Here is a 23,512-nt window from a genome sequence, read left to right as displayed (position 1 = left end):
CTACCCCAAGTCTTACCTTCTGAATTTCTCTGAGATAATTTTCCTAATCATTCTAGACCTCAGATTTGTCTCTTCTCTGAGCCTCTACAATATTTACAGTCTATCATCTCCCATTTTTACACAGTAAACACTTAATAAATGTCTTACGTTAATATATTAAACACTCAGTACTTGTAGGTAATTATAAACACATGCTGGCTTCTTATTTCTGGAGAATTGTTTTCACACCAATCTTTCCAAATGTGCTTTTGATTCACTTGCAAACCTTTAGCAGAAAAGTTTTCCTTTTTTTGAGACATTAAACAATAGCCCTCCACAAAAATATTATTACAAAAGCATAAGATATTAAAGACTAAAAGAAGTAGTAAATTGAATCTGTTAGAGATAGAAGGTGAATTCATATAGGAGGATGATAGACACTGGAGCGTAATAGACCTAGATTTGAATCCTGGTTATTCCTTGTATATGGTTTATTAGTATGAGATCTTGACTTAACAGACTTTCTATTTCCTCATATGAAATATGGGGTAAAATATATCCTCATATATTGTAGGGATTCATGTAAGAAATTACATGAACATGTCATGTCTGTCACTGTACTTGCAGGTTTTTCCTTCTTTGACTTGTGCTCTGGAATAAGTTAATGAAAAAATGAAAGGTTATTTATCAAAAGTTCAGGAAAGGAGAACCATTTCCTGAAACTACTGTCATAAAAATATAAATACATATATATGTACACACACACACACACACACCACACATATATCAATCTATCTATAGAGATATATATAAATCTATCTATCGATAGCTATATAAAAATATATCTATCGATAGATATAACTATATATATAGATATATATAAATCTATATATATAAATATATAGATAGGTAGATATATTTATATATATATATATATCTTATTGTTTACTGCCTAAGGAAAAGTTTACTCATGGTACATGAAGAGCTTGTTTGGAGTCGTGGGCCAGCCTGTACTACTGTCTCCATAGGCTAGTTCCTTACTCATCTTAAGAAGTTGAAATGTAAAGGACACCAGAGAGAGAGCCTCTCCCCCTTCACCCTATATAAAGATTTAATGCCAAGGAATCTGGTAGCAGAGCTTAACGCCAAAAAAAAAAAAAAGGTTGAACACATGAGCTACATCTAGGGCTAAGAAGCTCTTCGGTAGCCGAGAGCATGGTTATTTCCCTAGCATCCAGAAATAACTAGTACTTCAACTGTTTGTACAGAAATCATATTTTTCTCCCTATGTTATTTGTAAGTAGTAGTTATTTAAATCAAACTGTCAAACTGTGTGATCTCACAGAGCTACCAAATTCTAGACATGTTTTTTGAAAAAGTAGATAAATCTAGATGAATGAATAGAGAGGTATACTCACAGAAGTTTCTGTGAAAGATGGTGGATTGTCATTTTCATCCTCAAGTGAAATAGTAATTGTTCCTGTATTAAATAAACCGAAAGGCTGACCACCCATGTCTCGCACTTCCATTATTAACTGGTAAGTATCACATTTCTGAAAAAAAGGAAAAAACTACATTAATGAACACTTTTATTTCCTATAACTTGCAATTCTCACAACCACTTGTTTAGGCATGATTATTGTACAAATATTCTTTTTTATTTTTTCTTTTATATATTTATTTGAGATGGAGTCTCACTGTCACCCAGGCTGGAGTGCAGTGGCATGATCTTGGCTCACTGCAACCTCTGCCTCCCAGGTTGAAGCAATTCTCCTGCCTCAGCCTCCAGAGTAGCTGGGAGTGCAGGCGCCCGCCACCACACCCAGCTAATCTTTGTATTTTTAGTAGAGACAGGGTTTCACTGTGTTGCCCAGGCTGGTCACGAACTCCTGAGCTTAGGCAATCTGCCTGCCTCAGCCTCCCGAAGTGCTGGGATTACAGGCGTGAGCCACTGTGCCTGGCCCAGATATTCTTTTTTACATATAATTTTGTTAAAAAAATAAGTAAAAGTACAGAACAAGATATTGGCTGATTGGTACAATGGAAAGGTGATGTGTCTAATATAACATTTTAAAATTTAAAGCTGCTTTATTTATCATTGCCAAAACTTGAAAGCAACCAAGATGTCCTTCAGTAGGTAAATGGGTAAATAAACTGGTACATCCAGACAATGAAATATTATTCAGTGCTAAAAAGAAAAGAGCTATCAAGACTTAAAAAGACATGAAAGAAATTTAAAAGCATATTACTAAATGAAAGAAGCCAATTTTAAAAGGCTACATACTATATGATTTCAACTATATGGCATTCTAAAAAAGGGCAAAATATAGAGACAGTAAAAATATCGGTGGTTGCCAGGAATTAAGAGGGAAGAAGGCATCAATAGGAGAAGCACTACAGAAGCACAATAATCCTCAACAGGAGGATTTTTAGGTCAGTGAAACCACTCTGGATGATACTATAATGATGGATGCCTGTCTTTACACATTTGTTCAAACTCATAGAATATATAGCACCAAGAGTGAACCACAATGTGAGAACTATGGACTTTAGGTAATAATGATGTGTAATAATGATGTGTCAACATAAGTGTATCAGTTGTATCAAATATAACACTGTGGGGCAGGATGTTGATAGCAGGGAAGGCTATGTGTGTTGGCGGGGGGATAGGGAGTATATGGGAACCATCTGTATTTTCTTTTTTTTTTTTTTTTTGAGATGGAGTCTCCCTCTGTTGCCCAGGCTGGAGTGCAGTGGCGCGATCTCGGCTCACTGCAAGCTCCGCCTCCCGGGTTCAAGCCATTCTCCTGCCTCAGCCTCCCCAGTAGCTGGGACTACAGGCGCCCGCCACCACGCCCGGCTAATTTGTTTGGATTTTTTTAGTAGAGGCAGCGTTTCATGGTGTTAGCCAGGATGGTCTCCATCTCCTAACCTCGTGATCTGCCCGCCTCAGCCTCCCAAAGTGCTGGGATTACAGGCGTGAGCCACCGCGCCCAGGCCCCGTCTGTACTTTCCACTAAATTATGCTGTGAACCCAAAGCTGCTACAACAAAGTTTATGAATTTAAAAAGTTAAGCATGTTGGTGCCAGATAAAAATATTTTTAAAAACAAAAAATAAAATAAATGTAAAGCAATTTTATCATCAACAAATCAAATCAGGTTAGTGATTTCAAGTGAGGCCCTGTCTAATATATGGTACTTTCCCAACATCTCTGTAAGGACAGAGGACGTCTCCAGAGAATCCCTAACCACAGCCTACAGAAGCATGCTGAGAAAGAGGCCAGACTGGCCATACTGCAACTTCTCTCGGGAGTTCATTCTCAGTTTAAATGTAGTTTAATGACTAGATAGTTAATTAATCATCATTACTTCTCTATCCAGAAAAGGTGTAGTTGTGGTGATGACACCGGTATCTGGGTGTATGGAGAAATGCTTTGGATGATCTGGGATTTGTTGTAAGATTTTATATTTCAGACGAGTATGGAGAGTGTCAGGTTCGTCGAGGTCTGTGGCAGTCACTTTTCCCACTGAAGTTCCTGTTTAGATAAATCCAAAAGTGTCAAAAATTTCTACTCATATAATTGAATTATAAACAAAATAAAATCAAGGCATTGCTGTAGCAAATTCTCCCCCAAACCACAAGTAGATTAGTTTTACTGTTAAGTTGAGGAATGTGAAACTGTTCTAAATGTCTCTAAGCCTCCCTTACTGGGGAACTTCAGTTAGGTGGCTCCTGTGAATAACATGATTCGTATTCTACATATATGAGAACAGTTCCCACACTACCCTTAGAAACAGTAGTTCTGAAATTCTTTCTCTCTAAGTTCATGGGCTATTTTTAAATTTAACTTAATTTAATTTTAGATTTGGGGGTACACATGCAGGTTTGTTACAGGGTATATTGTGCGATACTGAGGTTTGGGCTTCTAATGATCCCATCACCCCCGTAGTGAATGTGGTACCGAATATGTAGTTTTTCAGCCCCTTCCCTCCTCCTTCCCTCCCATCTTTTGGAATCCCCATTGTTTATTGTTCCCATTTTTGTGTCTATGTGTACCCAATGTTCAGCTCTCACTTATAAGTGATAACGTGGTATTTAGCTTTCTGTTTCTGTGTTAATTTGCTTAGGATAATGACCTCCGGCTGCATCTATGTTGCTGCAAAAGACATGATTTTATTCTTTTTTATGGCTGCATAGTATTCCATGGTATTTGTGTACCACATTTTCTTTATCCAATCCACCATTGAAGGGCACGTGGATTCATTTCATGTCTTTGCTATTGTGAACGGTGCAGCAATAAACATACAAGTGCAAGTGTCTTTTGGTAGAATGATTTGTTTTCCTTTGGGTATATACCTAGTAATGGCATTGCTGGCTCAAATAGTAGCTCTGTTTTTAGTTCTTTGAGTAATCCCCAAACTGCTTTCCACAGGGGCTGAACTAATTTACCTTCTCACCAATGGCATTTAAGTGTTCATGGACCATTTTTGAATGGGACCTTCTCTGCATACCTTGTCTCTGTTATAACCCAACTTGATAATGTTAATCAGAGGTATACCACATCTTTTCATGTAATAACAAATATTTTATCCTTTTGTACTTTAATAAATGTGATAAATTATTAATGTATACAAATAACTATTAATATATGCAAGACAAAATCATAGGGAGAGGTCTGTGTATCATGTAGACAAGCTTCATAGTCCAGACATGAGAGTATTAGATACATTGCATTAGTATTGTGAAACAGCAATATTATTCACACATATGTACATGGAAACAGAATGGAGGAGGCCACAGGAAATAACAACTGTTCTTGCAACATTTTAAAACAAACTAGTCAGTCTTGTTACACCCCTTAGTAGTCTTGGGTCACAGTCTTGGCTGCACATAGCATCAAATCAGTTTAATTTTTTTTTCATTTTGTTTGGAAGATATGCCAAAAAGGGCAATGTATATGTTTTATATATCAGATCGATATTTCCATGCCATGATATATTTCTGGTTCCTTGAAAATGTATTGAAACTTTATAAAGATTCAAATTATGTACTGTTTCATAAATGCACCTGTGACACATATGTACATGGTAAAAATATAAAATATCTTTACATTTAATATGAATGGCATTTGTCTGTTGCACATATAGATCTGTTGTGTACTAATCTAACCAGTTAGTAACTTCATGTATCAATTAGCTGCCTTCTATATGTGGGTAGCAAGATGAGCACAGAAAGGTTTTCCTTTGAGAAGTGTATGATGTCATAAAACTAGAATGTTTTATGTACTATATCCTTGAAAGTCAAGCATTTAAAAATGTTCTACATAATTGTGTTCAAAATATTAATAAGGAATTCAATGAAAGCAAAAATCTAGTATTTTCCTAAAATTGCCATCATCCTAAACACTGGTTACAAAGCTAGGCTAAAATGAAAGCTAATACCCAGCAGTCATTTAATAAGGAGAATTCAGGAAAACAACACTGATATTATAAGATTTTAATATAAACTGGTACTACACTTACATAGCCTACAAAAGTCAAACTTTGAATTTCAAATGTCTGTTAAAAAAAATATTCCTTGGCACCATAAAATAGACATTCCTGTATGTTTGGTTACATCACTTTTTTTGGAGTATTTTTCTTGCTTTGAAGGAAAAGTTGAATTTTTCCTACATTTAGGCTTCTATATATCCTTAAATGACACTTTTTAAAAAACCACTGAATGAATGAATGAATGAACGAATGAAAAAATAACATCTTACTTTGTTGGAAGAATAAATGATCCCTGGCCCACGTGTAAATCCCCTGTAATATTCTCTATGGATTTCTGGGTATAGTCCCTTTTATACTGAACAACGACTTTTCCTAATGGCAAAATTGAGCAACATTTCCTTCATTCTAGACTTTCTAAGCGTGCACTGGTAAACCAAACACCAACTTCAGCAACAACCCCACCCTGGAGATAATTTAGTCAAATAAATGCTGCCAGAATTATAAAATCATGATATAACAGGGAAAAATGTATAATATTTTATCATATGAATATGCTTAAATTTAAGAAAGTTTGCTCAGAGTCATTTACAACCCTTAATAGCAATGTTATATAACATCAGTTCCTAATGGGAAAAAAGTATGTGTAATCAGAAATACCAGAAAAAGCATAAAATGCAATGATAAAACGTAAACATCTTTAATTATAATACTTGTGAAATGTCAAATAGTCTTCTTGTCATGCTACAATAAAATGTGAACTTACCAATTCGGCAATTTTCAGGCACAGTAAAGATAGTCACTCTGTGTTCAAAATATGGGGCGTTATCATTATCATCTTCAATTTTGATGATCAAGGGGAGTGGATATTCTGGTGCATAGCCATCTGCGGTTGTTGCATAGCCATATAACTGAAAGGAGGGAAAATACCATCAATGTATTCTCGAATGACAAATTCTGCACAAAAGTAAGCCTAGCAGTGGGGGAAAATGTAACATTAAAAAAAAAATCATTCCCAAAGACCCGTAACTAAGAAATGATGCAATAGAGAGATAACCCACAGATGCAGTCTCTGCCTGCCATGTGGTTTCAATCCCCTCTCAGCATTATTGCTCATTATTCTCCCACTCTAAGCACCATGCACTCCAGTTGTTCTCTGAATTAGCTGTACGCTGTATTACTTGTTAGAATGCATGTAGATTTTCCCCAATTATGTTATTAACACGTGTTTTTAAAGTTTATAAAAATATAATTCTATTTATGTACAGACGTATATATACATACAAATAAATGGACAGGAACTATTTCAGGATAACTCAATTATATGTTTTTTACCTATATTTTCTCATTTTTCTATGGTAAGCATGTATTTCTTTGCAATAAAAATGTTAATAAAAGCATATACATATCAGAAATTCCATTTCAAAATGAATGCCTTGTCCCCAACAGCCAGTATCTATTTAATATCCTTTCCCTTTAAACTCCAAATTATTCCTACACCCTCCTTACGTGGTTTGTGCATAGTAAGTGTTCAGCAAATAGTTGTTGAATGGATTTTCATCACTCATGGGAACAACTAAACCTACCCAAAGTGAATTCTGCATTAACTCAGCTTTTTACCACAACTAGCTCTTCTAATTTTCCCTACTGTAACCATTTCTAAGTGAACTAGGATTAAAATTTCAGGCATTAAACTCCTCCCTCTCTCTCATAAGCCTTAGTAGTCAGTTGCCAAGTTCTAGAGATTATGGCATTTTTGTGTCTCTCATGCATGTTCTCTTTTCTATTCCCACTGCCATCATTTTCATGTGACTCCAAATGCATTCTACATGTTGACTCACTAACTTTGCTGGAGTTGTTCTGACATTCCCTGTTCCAATCGATGTAGCCTCAGAAGTCAGATTTTATTGTGCTTCACAATTTTAACCGTGATACTCACCAATCAGACTTGTCAGTGATTTACCCACTAACTGCTAAAGTAACCACAAAATCCTCATTATTGTGTTAAAAGGCAACATTTCATGTTCACTGTTCATGCTAACCTGGAAAGGAAAGAATTTACACTCCAAACTCTGGAAGGGAATGTATTAAAATAACCATTCATGTTCTCTCTGCCTTCCTACTCACTTTTCTCCAAGTAACTTCCGGGTGGTATTTTTTAGTAATAAAACTTATATATGTACCCTAAAACCTAAAGTATAATAATAAAAAATAAAAATAAATAAAAAAAATTTAAAAAAAAACTTATGGCTTCCGTCAGTCTGATCTCTATATCTTATTTATCAATAAATTCTAAATTCAGGAGCCGAATACAGTAGTATATCATTACCACTTCACCATACCACCACCACCATCATCATCACCACTTACCATCATCATCACCACCACCACCACCACTACCACCATCACCACCACCATCAGCAGCAGCTCCATCATCATCATGACACTACCATCACCACCATCACCACCATTATCACCATTATCATCACAATCACCACCACCACCACCACCATCATCACCACTACCACTATTACCATCACCACCACCACTACCATCATCACCACCACCACCACTACCACCATCATCACTACTACCACCACCATCATCATCACCACCACTACCATCACCACCACCACCACCATCACCACCACCAACACTACCATCATCACCACCACCACTACCATCACCACCACCACCACCACTACAACCATCATCACCACCACTACCACTACTACCACCATCATCACCACCACCACTACCATCACCACCAGCACCACCACTACAACCATCATCACCACCACTACCACTACTACCACCATCATCACCACCACCACTACCATCACCACCACCACCACCACTACAACCATCATCACCACCACTACCACTACTACCACCATCATCACCACCACCACTACCATCACCACCAGCACCACCACTACAACCATCATCACCACCACTACCACTACTACCACCATCATCACCACCATCAGCAGCAGCACCATCATCATCACCACACCACCATCACCACCATTATCATCACCACTACCACTACCCCCACCGCCACCGCCATCACCATCAGCACCATCATCACCACACTATCATCACCACCATTATCATCATCACCACACTATCATCACCACCATTATCATCATCACCACCACCACCATCACCATCATCATCACCACTACCACTATTACCATCACTACTACCACCACCACCACCACCATCATCATCATCACCAGCATCTTCATCAGCACCATCATCATCACCACACTATCATCACCACCATCACCACCATTATCATCACCCTCACCACCACCACCATCATCACCACTACCACTATTACCATCACCACTACTACCACCACTGCCACCACCATCATCACCACCACCAGCAGCAGCAGCACCATCATCATCACCACACTATCATCACCACCTTCACCACCGTTATCATCACCATCACCACCACCACATCATCACTGCTACCACTATTATCATCACCACCACTACCACCACCACCACCACCATCATCATCATCACCAGCATCATCATCACCACACTACCATCATCACCATTATCATTATCATCACCACTACCACTACCACCACCACTGCCACCACCATCATCACCACCACCATCATCACCACCACCATCATCAGCAGCACCATCATCATCATCACTGCACTCTCATCACCAACTTCACCACCGTTATCATCACCATCACCACCACATCATCACCGCTACCACTATTACCATCACCACTACCACCACCACCACCACCATCATCGTCACCAGCATCATCATCAGCGCCATCATCACCACACTACCATCATCACCATTATCATTATCATCACCACTACCACTACCACCACCAACACTACCACCACTGTCATCGTCATCGCCACCGTCACCACCACCACTATCATCAGCACCACTACCACTGTCACATCATCATTATCATCATCACTACCAGCACATTCAGGTATCAACATTAGTCACCCTTCCTAACAACCCTTTCTCTTTGTATAGATGATGTGGATTTTTATTCCTTAAAATGCTGTCATTTTTATATTTTAGCTGGATAAAACTATAAAATGGTTTTATATCTCTATTAGATTACAGTTGCTCTCAGGCGTGAAGACTGAGACTTACTAATATGTGTATCCCAGAAGTACCTGACACAGTAACACAGTGCCTTACCTTGGGTAAGTCTTCAATAAATAGCTTTTTGCATTCAATTCTACTCATCTTTCCTTTTAGGAAGACAAACTACCTCTTAAGTTATCCTTCTGTAAAAATTTTCATAAAGATTCTATTGCATCTCTTGTAATGAATTTTTCTACCTCATTAAAATGGTATTAACAAGTCTCCTTATCCAACCTACTAAGTCCACACTGCTATAATTTAGACTAATTTGTCTTAGTTTTTCTCTTCAATGGAAATGAAGATCATCTGCTTCCCACCATATGCTCATTTGTAATTTGAAATAATATTTTTGTTATTTGACTACAAGTAAATATTATTTCACATTCCACTGATTCAGAGTTGGTGATTTTGTTTCAGGTAGTATCCTGGTTTTGTTTTATTGTGCTAATAATGAACCAAATATCTCCAAAATAAATCAAAATTGGAATCATCATTAGCTTAACATTAAAACAGAGCCTAACTCTCTAGGAGAATTGACTTATGTTCATATGATAGAGTAACTCATTATAAATATGTTATTTAGTCAACAAAGCAACAATTTCAAAAAACTCAATAGAGGTAATGGTTTTATTACTGTTTCCATCATTCTGTATTAAAAGCAATAATAATATACTTAAGTGTTGTTATAATAAAAAATAATTTAGAATATTATTAGTTGTATTTTTAGCTAGGTTATAAGTGTGTTATTTAGTGTCATGTGTGTGTTATTGTGATATAGTTTCCTCTGAATTATTCTGTAGCTTGAAGAATCTCATCTCTTTTAGCCCTTTCACACTATATATTGCTGAAATTGCTGTCATCTTTGGAAAAATGCAAACAGCTGCTGACAGAAATAGGGACTTGAGTTTGGCCTGACAGTGTCAGGCATTCAGTAGACGGGGCAGAGAAAGGAGACAGCAGTAACACCAAAGCTGAGTGGGTACAGAATGTGAATTAACAGCACATATATGAAGAGAATGAATCGACTTGTGTGCCCAGAAGAGAAAATAAACATTACAAGAGGCCAGGCACAGTGGCTCACACCTGTAATCCCAGCACTTTGGGAGGCCGAGGTGGGTGAATCACCTGAGGCCAGGAGTTTGAGACCAGCCTGGCGAACATGGTGGAACCCTGTCTCTACTAAAAACACAAAGATTAGCTGGGCGTGGTGGTGGGCACTTGTAATCCCAGCTACTCGGGAGACTGAGGCAGGAGAATTGCTTGAACAACTCGGAAGGCAGAGGTTGCAGTGAGCCGAGATCGGATTACTGCACTCCAGCCTGGGAGACAGAGTGACACCTTATATCAAAAAAAAAAAAAAAAAAAAAAAACAAGATAGTAAAAGATAGTAAGGTTCTGGTTGAATAGGAATAGGTAAGAAAGGAGCAGATTGAAACTAACTTTTCCAAAGGTACAGATTATCCCCAACACTCAGAGAGAAAGGAAGTTTGCAGCTGCTTTCACAGTGTCACTTGGAATTGTTGAAGAAAGTTCCCTTCTTATATAACTATTCTTTGAATATGTATTGAATTAGACTTATGGCTACTACTCCCAAATCTATGAAATCAAATTATTTCAAATAAAAATAATTTATTTTTAATACTTAACATGAATATGGCTTATATAAAACCAAAGAATTAGAAAATTCCATGAAAATTCCCAGGTTTAAGGACAAAATTCTAGAGCATGTGTATTGTTGAATCTACCATTAGAATATCTTCAACAACTTTTACAGTTTACATAGTGGTATCACTGATGTTACGGCATTTAATGATCAGAACACTACCGAGGTTGGGAACACAGCTACTAGCAGCCCATAAACAAAGAAGAAAGTGAACTCTAGGAGGTTGTGATTTATTTGAGGCTACAAGGAAAGGAACAGACACTTAGGATCTACTAATTCCCAGAAACGTACATTATTCAATATTTTAAAAATTAAGTGAAACTAGATTTGATAGAAAACTATTATTAAAGTATATTACGTTAAAAACATATTATCTTAATTTTAACCTCTGCATTGACAGGGAAGTCTTCTATCCTGCTTCAAGTGATTTTATAATTGCATCAGGTTTACATCTTGTTGCTGTATCTCACTTAATGAACTTTACTAATTTGCAAGTGGTGTTTCTTAATGCCAATTCAAACTTAACTGTGTTAATGGGACCTACAGAAACATGGGTAATTCTGAGGGAAAATTATTTAAAAGTTTAATTTTGAGGATAAATTTCAACCTATTTTATTTATTTACATTTTTTTAAATGTTAAAAATAGCAAAGTTACTTATTTTTAATTATAAACTATTCTCTCCTTTTCCCTCTGGCAATGATCACAGTAAGAAGCAAAGATAGAAAGCAGGTTGGCAAACAGAACCCTATCAAACAATTCCTCAGCAAAATTGAAAATGAAGTGGATATTGCAATATACAGAGTAGGCAGCTTTTTATATCTCTTCAAGAGTGACTTCTAGTGTTAGATCTTTTCTCTAGTAAAGAAACCGTAAAAGCAGCAGAGAACTTACTTTCTATCAGTTATTTATTTGTTTATGAATAGAAAGATCAAAGTGATTGCAATGGTGCTTAGCTTACTTCTCCTGTAAGAACTTGCATACACTATTTTTTAAAGTAAAAGTGTGTTATATTACTAGAAGTAAAATATGTTTATTCTAGAGAATTTGGAAGAGAACATAAAATTATAAAGAAAATATGCTACTACAATCCCACAATGAATTTTGTATTTAATTATGAAACATCTAAAGTGGAAAATTTATACAGTTTCAAATTTTTCACTACCTTATAGACTGCTTTGGAGGGTATCCTTAGGATAGAATCTAATCTCCTTAGGATGAATTATAAGGTCTTTACCTCTCTATTTTTTACTTACTAGCTTCATATTTCACACTCTTCCTTAGCTTCAAACTACACTTCAGCCAGAGTTTGTTGTTATTGTTGATTTCTTTTTAACAAGTAAATATTTCCATTTCTGATGCATCTTCCTGGAACACTTGTCTACCACTTCCCCTCCCCACATTTGTTAACTTCTTTCATAACTGCCTTGAGGTGGCCACCAACTACTACTCATTCTCCAGATGTCTGCTAAGATATTACTCTCTAAACTGCCCAAGTATGAGATAAGTTTCATTTTTATATGCTCCTTTAGCAAAGAACTTTATTATACTCTTTTATCATTCAAGACAATAAACGCTTAATCAGTTTTATTCACCACCATTCCAAAAACCTACTATGAATATCTCATTTCATCAGATGAGACATCAGTCCACCAAAGAGTTATATAAAATTAACAGAAACAAAAGGATTTAATTATCAGAAGAGTTAGAATTGTCTTGTCTTTGGGTAGGATAAGATAGAATCAAATGAATTGATAAACTTGTTCTGGGTTACTAAGGAAGTAAAATGGTACTAAGTGATCTCATTGCTGAAGAATAGTGAGAGAAAGGAATGAAAAAAAAAAAAGCTATGTAAGGGGCTAAGGCAGTGGATCCAACACTTAACACATTTAGAATCACGTTGGATGACTGGATCTCATCCCAGAACAATTAAATCAGAATACCTGGGCATGGGTCCAAGCATCAGTATTTTTTTTCAAGTTCTCACATGACTTATAACGTACAGCCATGGTTGAGAATAATTGAGTCATTTTATTATAGATAACTTTAAATTCAGTAAAACTCTTTGTTATTTCTCCAGGATTACAAACCAAAAAATATCCTTTAAAATTCTATGGTTATATTTTCTTTACCTCCCCCACCACTTCCCTTATTAGATCCACTGTTTTTCCTCATCAATGGTAAATAGAAATTTAAAGTTTATATTGCGTATTAATATCTTGAATATTAAATCAAATAATTGATTCTTAGGTAAACAAGCATAGTTGAAAATATTAGTAAGCCAGTAATAAAGATATAATTATGAATAAATATTTCAATAATCCTACCGCAAACTGTTCATATTTCTCACGGTCAATGCTCCTTGTACAAAAGATATCCCCAGTGTCTTTCTCTATGTAAAACAAATTGAAGGGTTCTTTGTCCACGCCTGGTCCACTTATGGAGTAAAAGATGGTGTAATTCTGTGCAGCATCAGATTGGATCTGCAGTAATAATTTAGGAATAGAACAAACATTTCATGATGAATATTTTCAACCTAACCTCTTGTGATGGTTTTTTTTTTTTTACCACTACCCCTCTTTCCTACTCTCCTATTCTTTCTTTCTTCCACTTAGGTGCCCATTATCTGCCATGTTTTCCGAATTTTTATTTGCATTTTGCATTGTGCAAAGCCACAAATTCTGTCACTTATTTGATCTCAACTTTTTTGTCATTTGTATATCTATAAAATTTGCGGAGTAATACACTTTTCAAGTCTTATCTACTTATTCTTATCGTCATATAAATAATAGTAACAGTTTCCATGATTTTAAATTCTTTGGAATTGAAAATTATGTGATAATAAAACTAGAAGTAATGCAACTTTTCTTCCACAATTAATTCCTCAAGAATTAGAAAATTTTAGCCGGGTGCAGTGGCTCACACCTGTAATCCCAGAACTTTGGGAGGCCTAGGCAGGTGAATCACCTGAGATCAGGAGTTCGAGACCAAACTGGCCAACATGGCGAAACCTTGTCTCTACTAAAAATACAAAAATTAGCTGGGCGTGGTGGTGGGTGTCTGTAATCCCAGCAACTTGGGAGGTTGAGGCAGGAGAATCACTTGAACCCAGGAGGCAGAGGTTGCAGTGAGCTGAGTTGATGCCATTACACTCCAAAATTTCAAAACTGTTCTATGTTTGCAATCCAGCTATGTGGCAGTGATGCAATCTTACATGGTAAGCAGAAATACAGGTCATTTTTATAAAAGATGAGTGTTAGTTTAAGCAAGAGTTGAACTATGCAAAACATGTAGGTGTGCCTTCTGTACATTAGTGTTAACAAGTCTAGCATAGTATTTGGGTGAATTTAGACATAGACCTAAGAGCACCAGAAACACCAGAAACTCCAAATATAAAATTTGTTTCTAAATTTCTAAATATGATATCTGTAAGAAAGTAATAAGATATACTGAGTCACTTCTACGGGACTCTAGTTCTGGTGAATAGATGATCATTATTTGTACCATTAGTTTAAAGCTCTGATTCAATATGCTGTGCAATTCGAATGAAAAGTTTAAGAACAAAAAAAATTTGGACACGTATAAAATCAAATAAGTGAAATGCACCTGCTGAACGTGTTGTGGAAATGGACCCAATGAGTTCTCCATCAATGAAGCTGGAATAGGAGCCCATCGTCTCTTGCTGCGCTTGAGGGCTGTGTCTTTGGTATGTCTCTTCTTAGGAGCCTACATTTGACAAGAAACAAAGAAATGTAGCATTGCTTATCATTTTTGGAACTTGATTTTTTTACACATACATCAACAAGCAGATGTAAGGGTTATACATTACAATATCATGGCTAGTCAGCAAAGCATTTCTATTGATAAGACACACACACACACCTCAGACTACATTATGTTACTCAGTTCTACCTATTTCTCTATTTACTCAGTTAACCACCAGGAAATGTATAGGGCATTTGGAAAGACGCCACTTTGAGAAAGTATAAACCCCCCCAAAATAGATAATTCATTAATAAATATTTAACGATCAACTTTATTCCACTAGGAGTGGTACAACCAAAATCTGTTAAAACCCTCGCTCTACAATACAATCATTTATACCTCTATATGGACACAGGTCAGCATTTACTCAAGTATACTTGATTTTATATAATGTGGGGATTTTTTAATGTGGATATAAAATAACATCTTTAAAGTCTTAAGTATATTAAGAGGAGTTCATATAATCAAAAAGAATTTAGTTGGGAAATCCTCTCACAAATAGAATCATTTTTTAAGAAATGATTTATATTTCTTATAAAACGAATTTCTTATATTCGTTTTATAAGACGAAATTCATTGTGGTGAATTTGCTGAAAATGAGATGTGAATTCCAGCAACTTTTTCCTCTCTGCTTTCTGAACTGATCTCTACCACTCAATGCAAGAAAATGAGTCTAGAATCAAACATTCAAACCAATCCTGTGGATTGGCCACACCTCCACTCTCTGAAGACAGAGGCTCCCCTATAGAATTTTCTAGTAAGATGGGAGTAAGCTTTAGACAGTCTCTTCTCCTCTTTAAAGAGAGACTCAAACCCGCAATCAGTGGCAAGAGAGCCGCACAGGGTGGAGCCCACATCTCCAGCCTGAATCACATTTCGCTGAGTTTTAGACCCACCCCTGTCTTGTCCTTGCTCCTCAGGTTGGTTTGTTCTTTTATTCCCAAACGTGAAATCACTATTAGAAAACTTTGATATTCTTACTTTGCTCCCGGTCTACAGAGTCATTCATCTTTATAAAAGTTTGTAAATAGCTCTGCCACTCCTTAAAAGTCTAGTCTTTATTTACACTAATTGTAAGTGGAAAAGACAAATTTGTCGTTCAATAGCATGGGTTTTAACGTGAAACACGTTAAAACACGTGAAACATGAAGGACTCCCGTAAGCAGATTACTGTGCTAGGCTGCTTAATTAAGCCCTTGCCTTATACCTTGTTTTCTCTTGCTAACAGTACAACTTCTATCTCTTGTTGTTCCTGTCTCTGACCATCTGAAAGGAAAATGGAAAAACTTTTCCTTTCAGAAGACAAAATGAGGTCATGTGTTGTGTAAATTGAGCCATCTTCGAGAATTCTGAAGGCAGGGTCACTGGACCGGATTAGGCTGGCCGACTTGAGACACTCCTCCAGATTCACTGCAGGGAAGAAATATCACAGCAGTTTGTCAGATGAAACAGGAATGGAACAAGTTTTACAGGAATGACAGCCGTGAGTTAGGGCATGAGAAGCAGAAAAAGGGAGGTTACATTTCGAAAGCGCTCAGCACCTGCTATTCTAAAACGTGGGGGCCGTGAAAATTAAATAATTATATTAATGGAGTCACATTTTCCACTACCTTCGTCATACATTAATTTAAGAAATAAAATATTTTCCTAGTGTCACTGATTTTATTCTCTTTCCTTTGAACTCTTAATTATTGTGTGTGTATAAATTTATATATGTGTATACAAACTTGATTTTTTATGTCATAAGTGGTATAACTGTATGATGTCAGTAGATTTTGAACTTTTTGCAATAGTTTGATAGTTAAAACTATCTTGCCAAAAATAAGAAAACTAGGTGGCTCACACCTGTAATCCCAGGACTTTGGGAGGCCAATGTGGGAGGATCATAAGGTCGAGAGTTCTAGACCAGCCTGGCCAATATGGTGAAACTCCATCTCTACTAAAAATACAAAAATTAGCCAAGCAGGGTGACATGCACCTGTAATTCCAGCTACTCAGGAGGCTTAGTCAGGAGAATTGCTTGAACCTGGGAAGTGAAGGTTGCAGTGAGCAGAGATAGTGCCACTGCACTTCAGCCTGGGCAACAGAGCAAGACTTTGTCTCTAAATAAATAAATAAGAAAGCTAGCCTATTCTTAAGTAATATTTCCCAGTAATATTGCAAATAATCTTTCTGTAATACCTTTCAAGGTTCAGTAAACGCAATGCATTGTGGTTATTATCAAATTACCTCCTTTACAGATTCATATTTAACACATTTAGTGTATTTACTATGTGTCTTTAGAGTGTGGACTGTTTATTAATTTCAAACCTTAAAGCACTGGGCAAAACAACATCTGGCTTGGAAAAGATACCATTTCTGTATTCAGTTTGTAATTTTTTTACATGTTAACTCAAAGCCAGTGAAAAACCTTTATGAAAAAATTTTACGTTTGGACTCAGAACAACCAACTTATACTTCAGAGATACTAAGACCCACCAAAACTTTATTTGATTTTCACAAGCTATTCTGTGAAATATGTCACATTTATTCTTGGTGGATACTTGTTCATTGTAATCAACCTCAAGTACAAATTTTATTGAGGGCATTTAGATTTTGAGACATCCATTTCATGTCTAATCAATTAAAGAATCTTGGCTTTGAAATTTTGGCAGCAGATTAGTTTATACAAATTAGAATATGCTCCTGGTTTTGGTGCCTTGCTTTGTTTGACGTAATCCAAGATAATTCAGCCTTCTGATGCTTGCTAATTTTTTTGGCAAGAGAAGTATACAACTAACTTTGGTATTTTAATTATTTCTAACCACTACCAAAAAACAAGTAGCCTATCTTTTATTGTAAGTCCAATTTTAACTTCAAGTAGCTACTATATGGCTTTTATCCCAAACTTGACGAGAGCAGCCTGAAGCTAAATGTGGCAAGTTACAACTACGAAATTGTTAATAGTGTTTCTCACCTTTGCCTACAAGTGTTTCAGCCTGAAGATGAGAAGGAACTCGAAGATAAATTTTCTGACAAGCATCACAAAGTAATATTAAAACCTCAAAAAAAAATAAAAAATATCAGGAATTGAATTTGATCACAAATTTTCACATTATAGCTTTTTCTTATTGATAAAAATATTGTCAATTTTGGAAACAAATTAATCATTTAATTCTTTACATTTTTAATACTCACTTTAAAAGGAACCAGCAAAGAGAATAGCTGTAGGAATAACACTGTCATTTATTTATCGATGAAAAAAATTAAGTGAATAGTAGTTCTTAGAATCTAAATCATATTGTGTCAGTGCGAGAAAATATTTCACAAACCATTGACTTTATATAGAAGTTATACATCTCTAAGACCATTCATAAATGCCATTCTGATTTTTAACATGAAGAAAATACTTAACTCTGAAATGCATAATTACATATATGTCCTAATTCTCTAATCATCATTTTTACTATTTGAAGTTATATTTGATGAAGTCTAGAAAATAGTTAAGGGCTTTTTTAACCTCACAAAAAAATAATGCCCCCCAAAAATCATTGTTCTCAAATCAATTTTCAGACTGACTTGGCCAAAACTTCAAAATCTAAATAGTCTCAAATCACATGACTAATCTAAAAAGAAATATATGTCAAAATATGGAGAGTATCCTTCAAATTGGTAAAGATTTTTAATTAAATTCAAGACCCAGCTATTGTTTTTAAAACCTAGGTAGTTCAAAGACATAGATACTATCTGAAAAACAAAAGAAAAGCTATCATTTCAAAAATGTCTATAGGTTCAAAATATATTTTACTTCTTTTTATTGGAATTTTCTGTTTCTCTTCATCAAAATAACTGCTTTTTTATTATTTAAATATAAGATAGATTAGAGCTAGGTTTTCCAGAAACATGTAGGTCAATTTTATGATCAACTTTCAGCTTTCTCTGAATTCCAGAATTACAGGACCCATTACTTGCAAGGAGGAAAGAGAATGGATTAACATCCATATTAAGGAAGTACGCTTCTTTTCCAGCTCAACTCAAGTCTATCAGATATACTGTAGCAGTCTAATTAAATAGTTTGTAATTTTACAAATCTATGTTAGGTAGAAATCTGGAATTAAAGCGCCACATTTTTATTTAGTCCTAATTTAAAAACCACTTTTAAAACATGAGACATTCACATTTATTTAACTTTAAAATATGATCATCCCTAATGCCAAGGAACATACTAAATTGTACTTAAAGAACTTTCTAAGCATAGACCATACTGTTAATAGTTGTCTAAGTATATAATGTGGAAAGAGCATTTTGTAATTAGGATATATATACACAGATACATATACATATGTACACATATATATGCATATACCTGTACATATACCTATACCTATATACGTATGTGTGTGTATGTGTGTATATATACACACAGTCATATATTGCTTACATTCTAAGAAATGCAACGTTAGGTGATTTCATCATTGCGCAGACATCATAGAGTGTACTTACATACACTTAGAGGATATAGTCTACTACACACCTGGGTTATACCTACATGGTGTACACCATGGTATATATATGTGTATACCCCATGGTATGCACCACGGTATATATATGTGTATACCCCATGGTATGCACCATGGTATATATATGTGTATACCCCATGGTATGCACCATGGTACAGCCTAGGTGTATAGTATATAGTATAGCTTATTGTTCCTAAGCTACAAACCTGTACAGCATGTTCCTCTACTGAATACTGTAGGCAATTGTAAGTATTTGTGTAACTAAATATTTTTAGATATAGAAAAAATACATTAAAATACAATACAAAAGATAAAAAATGGTTCACCTATACAGACCAGCTCCATTATAATCTATGGGACCACTCATATATGTAGTCCCTCATTGACTGAGGCATTGTTATGCAGAGCATGACTGTATATGTATATGTGTATGTATATATATATAAATGTACATATATATATATATAAAATATATGAGACATTCTTATAGGTTATATCCACACTTTCACTCCCACTCCCATCTTCTTTCCTTCTTGTCCTAGGATTCCATGTTGATGGTCCTCCCTCTGCAGGCAGAGCCACTGAGGGTTTCCATTCATTAAATACTAATCCCGTCTTCAGGTTAAATCACTAAGTGGCTTAGTGACACCATTTTAGTCAGTTTCAGAGCCAGAAATAAATGAACAGGAGATGAATTGTCCAAGAGATATTAGACAGTACAGGGATCAGAAGCAAAAGAAATGTGGATAGAATCCTTTGGAACATTTTTACCACATTTTACAAACTTGTACTAACTCAAGATGGTATCTGAGTTATCGTCTCCCTAAGCAGTTACAGGATGAGAAGCTGACCATCGACCCTGCATTGTATATTATTTACATGGAGAAAATGTTTGTCCCCATACCTGCCATTTCTAAAAATATATTTTGAAACTAAAATATTTTGCTAAAATGAAAAAAAAGGAAATTCACACCTCAGAAATGACGGACGGATGTGTGAAATAACCCCCCTCTCTTCCCTCACCACCAAAGAAAAAATAGCACCCTACAGTTACAAAGCTATTAAAAACCCAAGTGGAAGCCAAGTTAAGGATATTTTCAATGACAGTCACATTTTTGTTATTTGTCTTAAACTATTCTTTGCTTAAACTGCTTCATGGGTAAAATTCAAGAAGTCCTGGATAATTTGCATGTTCATCCAGAATCCTTTCTCTTTTTTTGCAGCTTAGTAGAACTCAGCATGTTAAATAACATGAGTTTATGTAATCACCAGTAGCAGAAGTAAACCTCAGAAACTTCTGGGCCAAATGCCTAAGGAATGAATTCATTTCTCTACTCTTAGAAAAACACCACAGCAGGATGGAAGAGGGATTCCCTTGAAAAATTTTAACACTGTGGCAGTGGGTGCTTGAGAAGTAAGCTGAACACTTTCCATCCTGAATCCCAAGCTTCTCAATTCTTCCCTGAATCTTCCTCAGATCTGTTTTTGTTTTCCCCAATCTCTCTTCTCTGCCTCCCATCCTCACTCCTAGTCTGTTTCAAGCCCAAACTGCAGAGAGGAAGCAGGTAGTAACATGCTTGAATTCCCTAATCCTTTGGTTGTTACTCACCAGGAGAGAGAAAAGGAGCTGCTTACAGAAGATGCTCCCTGGGGCAGCGGAGGCCACAGCCATCAGAAGCAGTCCCAATGGCCAGGGACGGTGGCCAGATAACAGGGCAGCCTGGGATGCACAGAGCGGCTAAGAAGACGCTGGCACTTGCACAGGGTATTCTGCTGCCACCTTGATGCAGCTGAGCTTGGTTTGGAAGACAGTCAGAAGGCAAGTGATAAACAGTAGGAGGAGCAACAGGAGAATTTCTTTCCCCCTATTCCCTGGCCAGTCTCCTTCCTTCCAGTTCAATTACGTCTAAATGCAAAGAGGCTTTCCTACAAGTGAGGAGGGTGGGGTACAAAACACCCCAAAACCCAGTCTGTAGCTCCTCCTCACAGCAGCTTTCAAAATTTATCTTGCCACTTAACACATAGGCAGAAGGAGGAGGGAACACCCTTCATCCTCAGCCCTCCTCCCTTTCCCCCAGGTTGATGCTGTGAAGTCCTCCCCAATTATTACCCACTCCCACAGCCTCTCCTCCTTCTTGGCCTTATTAACCTATCTTGCCCCCAGGTACAAACATAAATTGTGCACAAACGCCATGCAAGGAAGTGATGCCTCCTCAACTGCCATTGGCAAATCAGAGGACCTAAGCATGTGTAATCACACTCATCAGAAGTTATCTCCCATCTAAGCATTTAGGTGTCGTCGGTCCTGTAGAACACTGTAGTTCTGCTAGAGAGCTGGCATTCCAGTTTAAAGCAGCAACTTCATAAAGGCATTGTATCTACTTCTTGTTATTGACTATTCACTGTGGTTAGTTCTCTAGATGTCACAAGGAACTTATCAGAGTGTAAAGACTTCATAAAAGAAAGAGAATAAAGAAATAGCTAGCATATAATCTTTCTTGTGGCTTTCGTTTTGTTGTACATGATGCCATTGCTTTTTACCCTTATATTTTTTCAAGGACAACTACAATCTTTGAGACCAAGTCTCTCTAAAATCACTCCAGTCACCCTAATTACTTGTACATTACACATAGGATATCCTAGCTTAATGGTACAATAAGGCCATCAAGTGTAGGTTTTTTTAAACCTTAATGATTCTTCTAGTAAAAGCTTTAGCATCATTATTCCTGTCCCAAATTAGTGAGCTCAATGATATCAATTGCACTCAATGGCAGTGATGGAAGTTAGGAGAGGAGGATAAATATTTTCAAATGTTAAGGTAGAGCCCAACACCCATGCTGCTGAGAAGGGAGGAATGAAAGATTTTCTTCAGCTTATTTGACAATGGGAACAATTTCTTCTTGTATGTAGAGACAGAAATAAATGTAACTGCTTCATTAGAATTAGAAGCTAGGAAGATTTGGAAAATGAATGACCCAGGAGAAAAAAAACTAAAAGATATCTTGTAGTATTTTATTGCTAGTGGTATACCCACTAATACACATATTTTGTGACTGCATTGGAATTTGATTTCTCAGTCAGAAAATACAGTCACTTTAATGGAATATTTTTATATCTGGCATTTTGGAAGAAAGAATGGGAATATGGAAATAGAAAAATTACTTAGATGTATGTGTGTAGAGCCAAGTATAATTCTGTGCATGTTTAAGCATCATCTAAGCATATATTTAGATAGACAGATAAATAGATAGTCATATAGCTTAAATAATTCAAAGACAAACTCTCCAACCCTAGAAAATAGAAAAATATTTTTTTCAGCTAATGAAGTTATCATTACCTCTTTCTATAACATGATATTCTCCACTGAACTAGGAAGATTTAGAAGAGTAAAATTAAATTGGTGTTACTGAAAAAATGGCATATATTGGTTGGATGAAGAGATTCCAGGCACTGCTCAATTCAAACGAATCCAGAATACTCTCCACAGTTCTGGGAAATTGATGTTCTGATCCTACTTCTTTTGGCCTACTTTCTGCTTGCTCTCTTTTCCCATTATCTATCTTTCTCAAAGGTAATAGAAAAGCTTGTGTAAAAGCTAACCCTAAATTATTGGTTTGCAAATCTGTTACATTACTATTTCTCCCATATTTTGTATTTGCACACAAAGGTTTCCTAAAAATAAAATATAGGTACTTTATAGGAAAAAATAATTTATTATTACAAATTATTGACTCTTCCTTTAACGTGAATCTACCTTAAAATTAAATGAAAACAAGACATATTTATTCCAATTTTCTGCCATTAGATTATTCAGTAAGAGCTCTGTCTTAGTCTGTTTTCTATTGCTGTAAAGAAATATCATAGACTGGGTAATTTATTAAAAAACAAAACAAAACAAAAACAGAAGTTTGTTTGGTTCATGGTTCAGGAGCCTGGAAAGTCCAAGAGCATGGCATGGGCATCTGATGAGG

At 36.1% G+C, this 23,512-nt stretch overlaps 1 protein-coding gene across 3 annotated transcripts in view; it reads right to left on the bottom strand.

Annotated features, from left to right (window-relative positions):
* Nucleotides 1–22,033, bottom strand: part of DSC1 (desmocollin 1) — a 36,973-nt gene extending 14,940 nt beyond the window's left edge. For 2 of the 3 annotated variants that reach the window (XM_055235427.2, XM_063612063.1), the window contains exons 1-8: nucleotides 21,151–22,033; nucleotides 17,999–18,083; nucleotides 16,250–16,452; nucleotides 14,884–15,003; nucleotides 13,605–13,760; nucleotides 6,237–6,381; nucleotides 3,350–3,516; nucleotides 1,398–1,532 (exon numbers count right to left, since the gene is read on the bottom strand). In XM_055235427.2, coding sequence (XP_055091402.1) covers nucleotides 1,398–1,532; nucleotides 3,350–3,516; nucleotides 6,237–6,381; nucleotides 13,605–13,760; nucleotides 14,884–15,003; nucleotides 16,250–16,452; nucleotides 17,999–18,083; nucleotides 21,151–21,213 — 1,074 coding nt within the window. In that variant the 5' untranslated portion in view covers nucleotides 21,214–22,033. The remainder of the gene's footprint in view (nucleotides 1–1,397; nucleotides 1,533–3,349; nucleotides 3,517–6,236; nucleotides 6,382–13,604; nucleotides 13,761–14,883; nucleotides 15,004–16,249; nucleotides 16,453–17,998; nucleotides 18,084–21,150) is intronic. The other variant, XM_063612090.1, reaches the window with a different exon arrangement.
* Nucleotides 22,034–23,512: the final 1,479 nt, after the last annotated feature.

Source organism: Symphalangus syndactylus, chromosome 1 (genome assembly GCF_028878055.3).
Source record: "Symphalangus syndactylus isolate Jambi chromosome 1, NHGRI_mSymSyn1-v2.1_pri, whole genome shotgun sequence".
NCBI classification, from domain to species: Eukaryota; Metazoa; Chordata; class Mammalia; order Primates; family Hylobatidae; genus Symphalangus; species Symphalangus syndactylus.
Note: the sequence above shows the minus strand (reverse complement) of the source record. Positions and strands in the feature narration are given on the sequence as shown.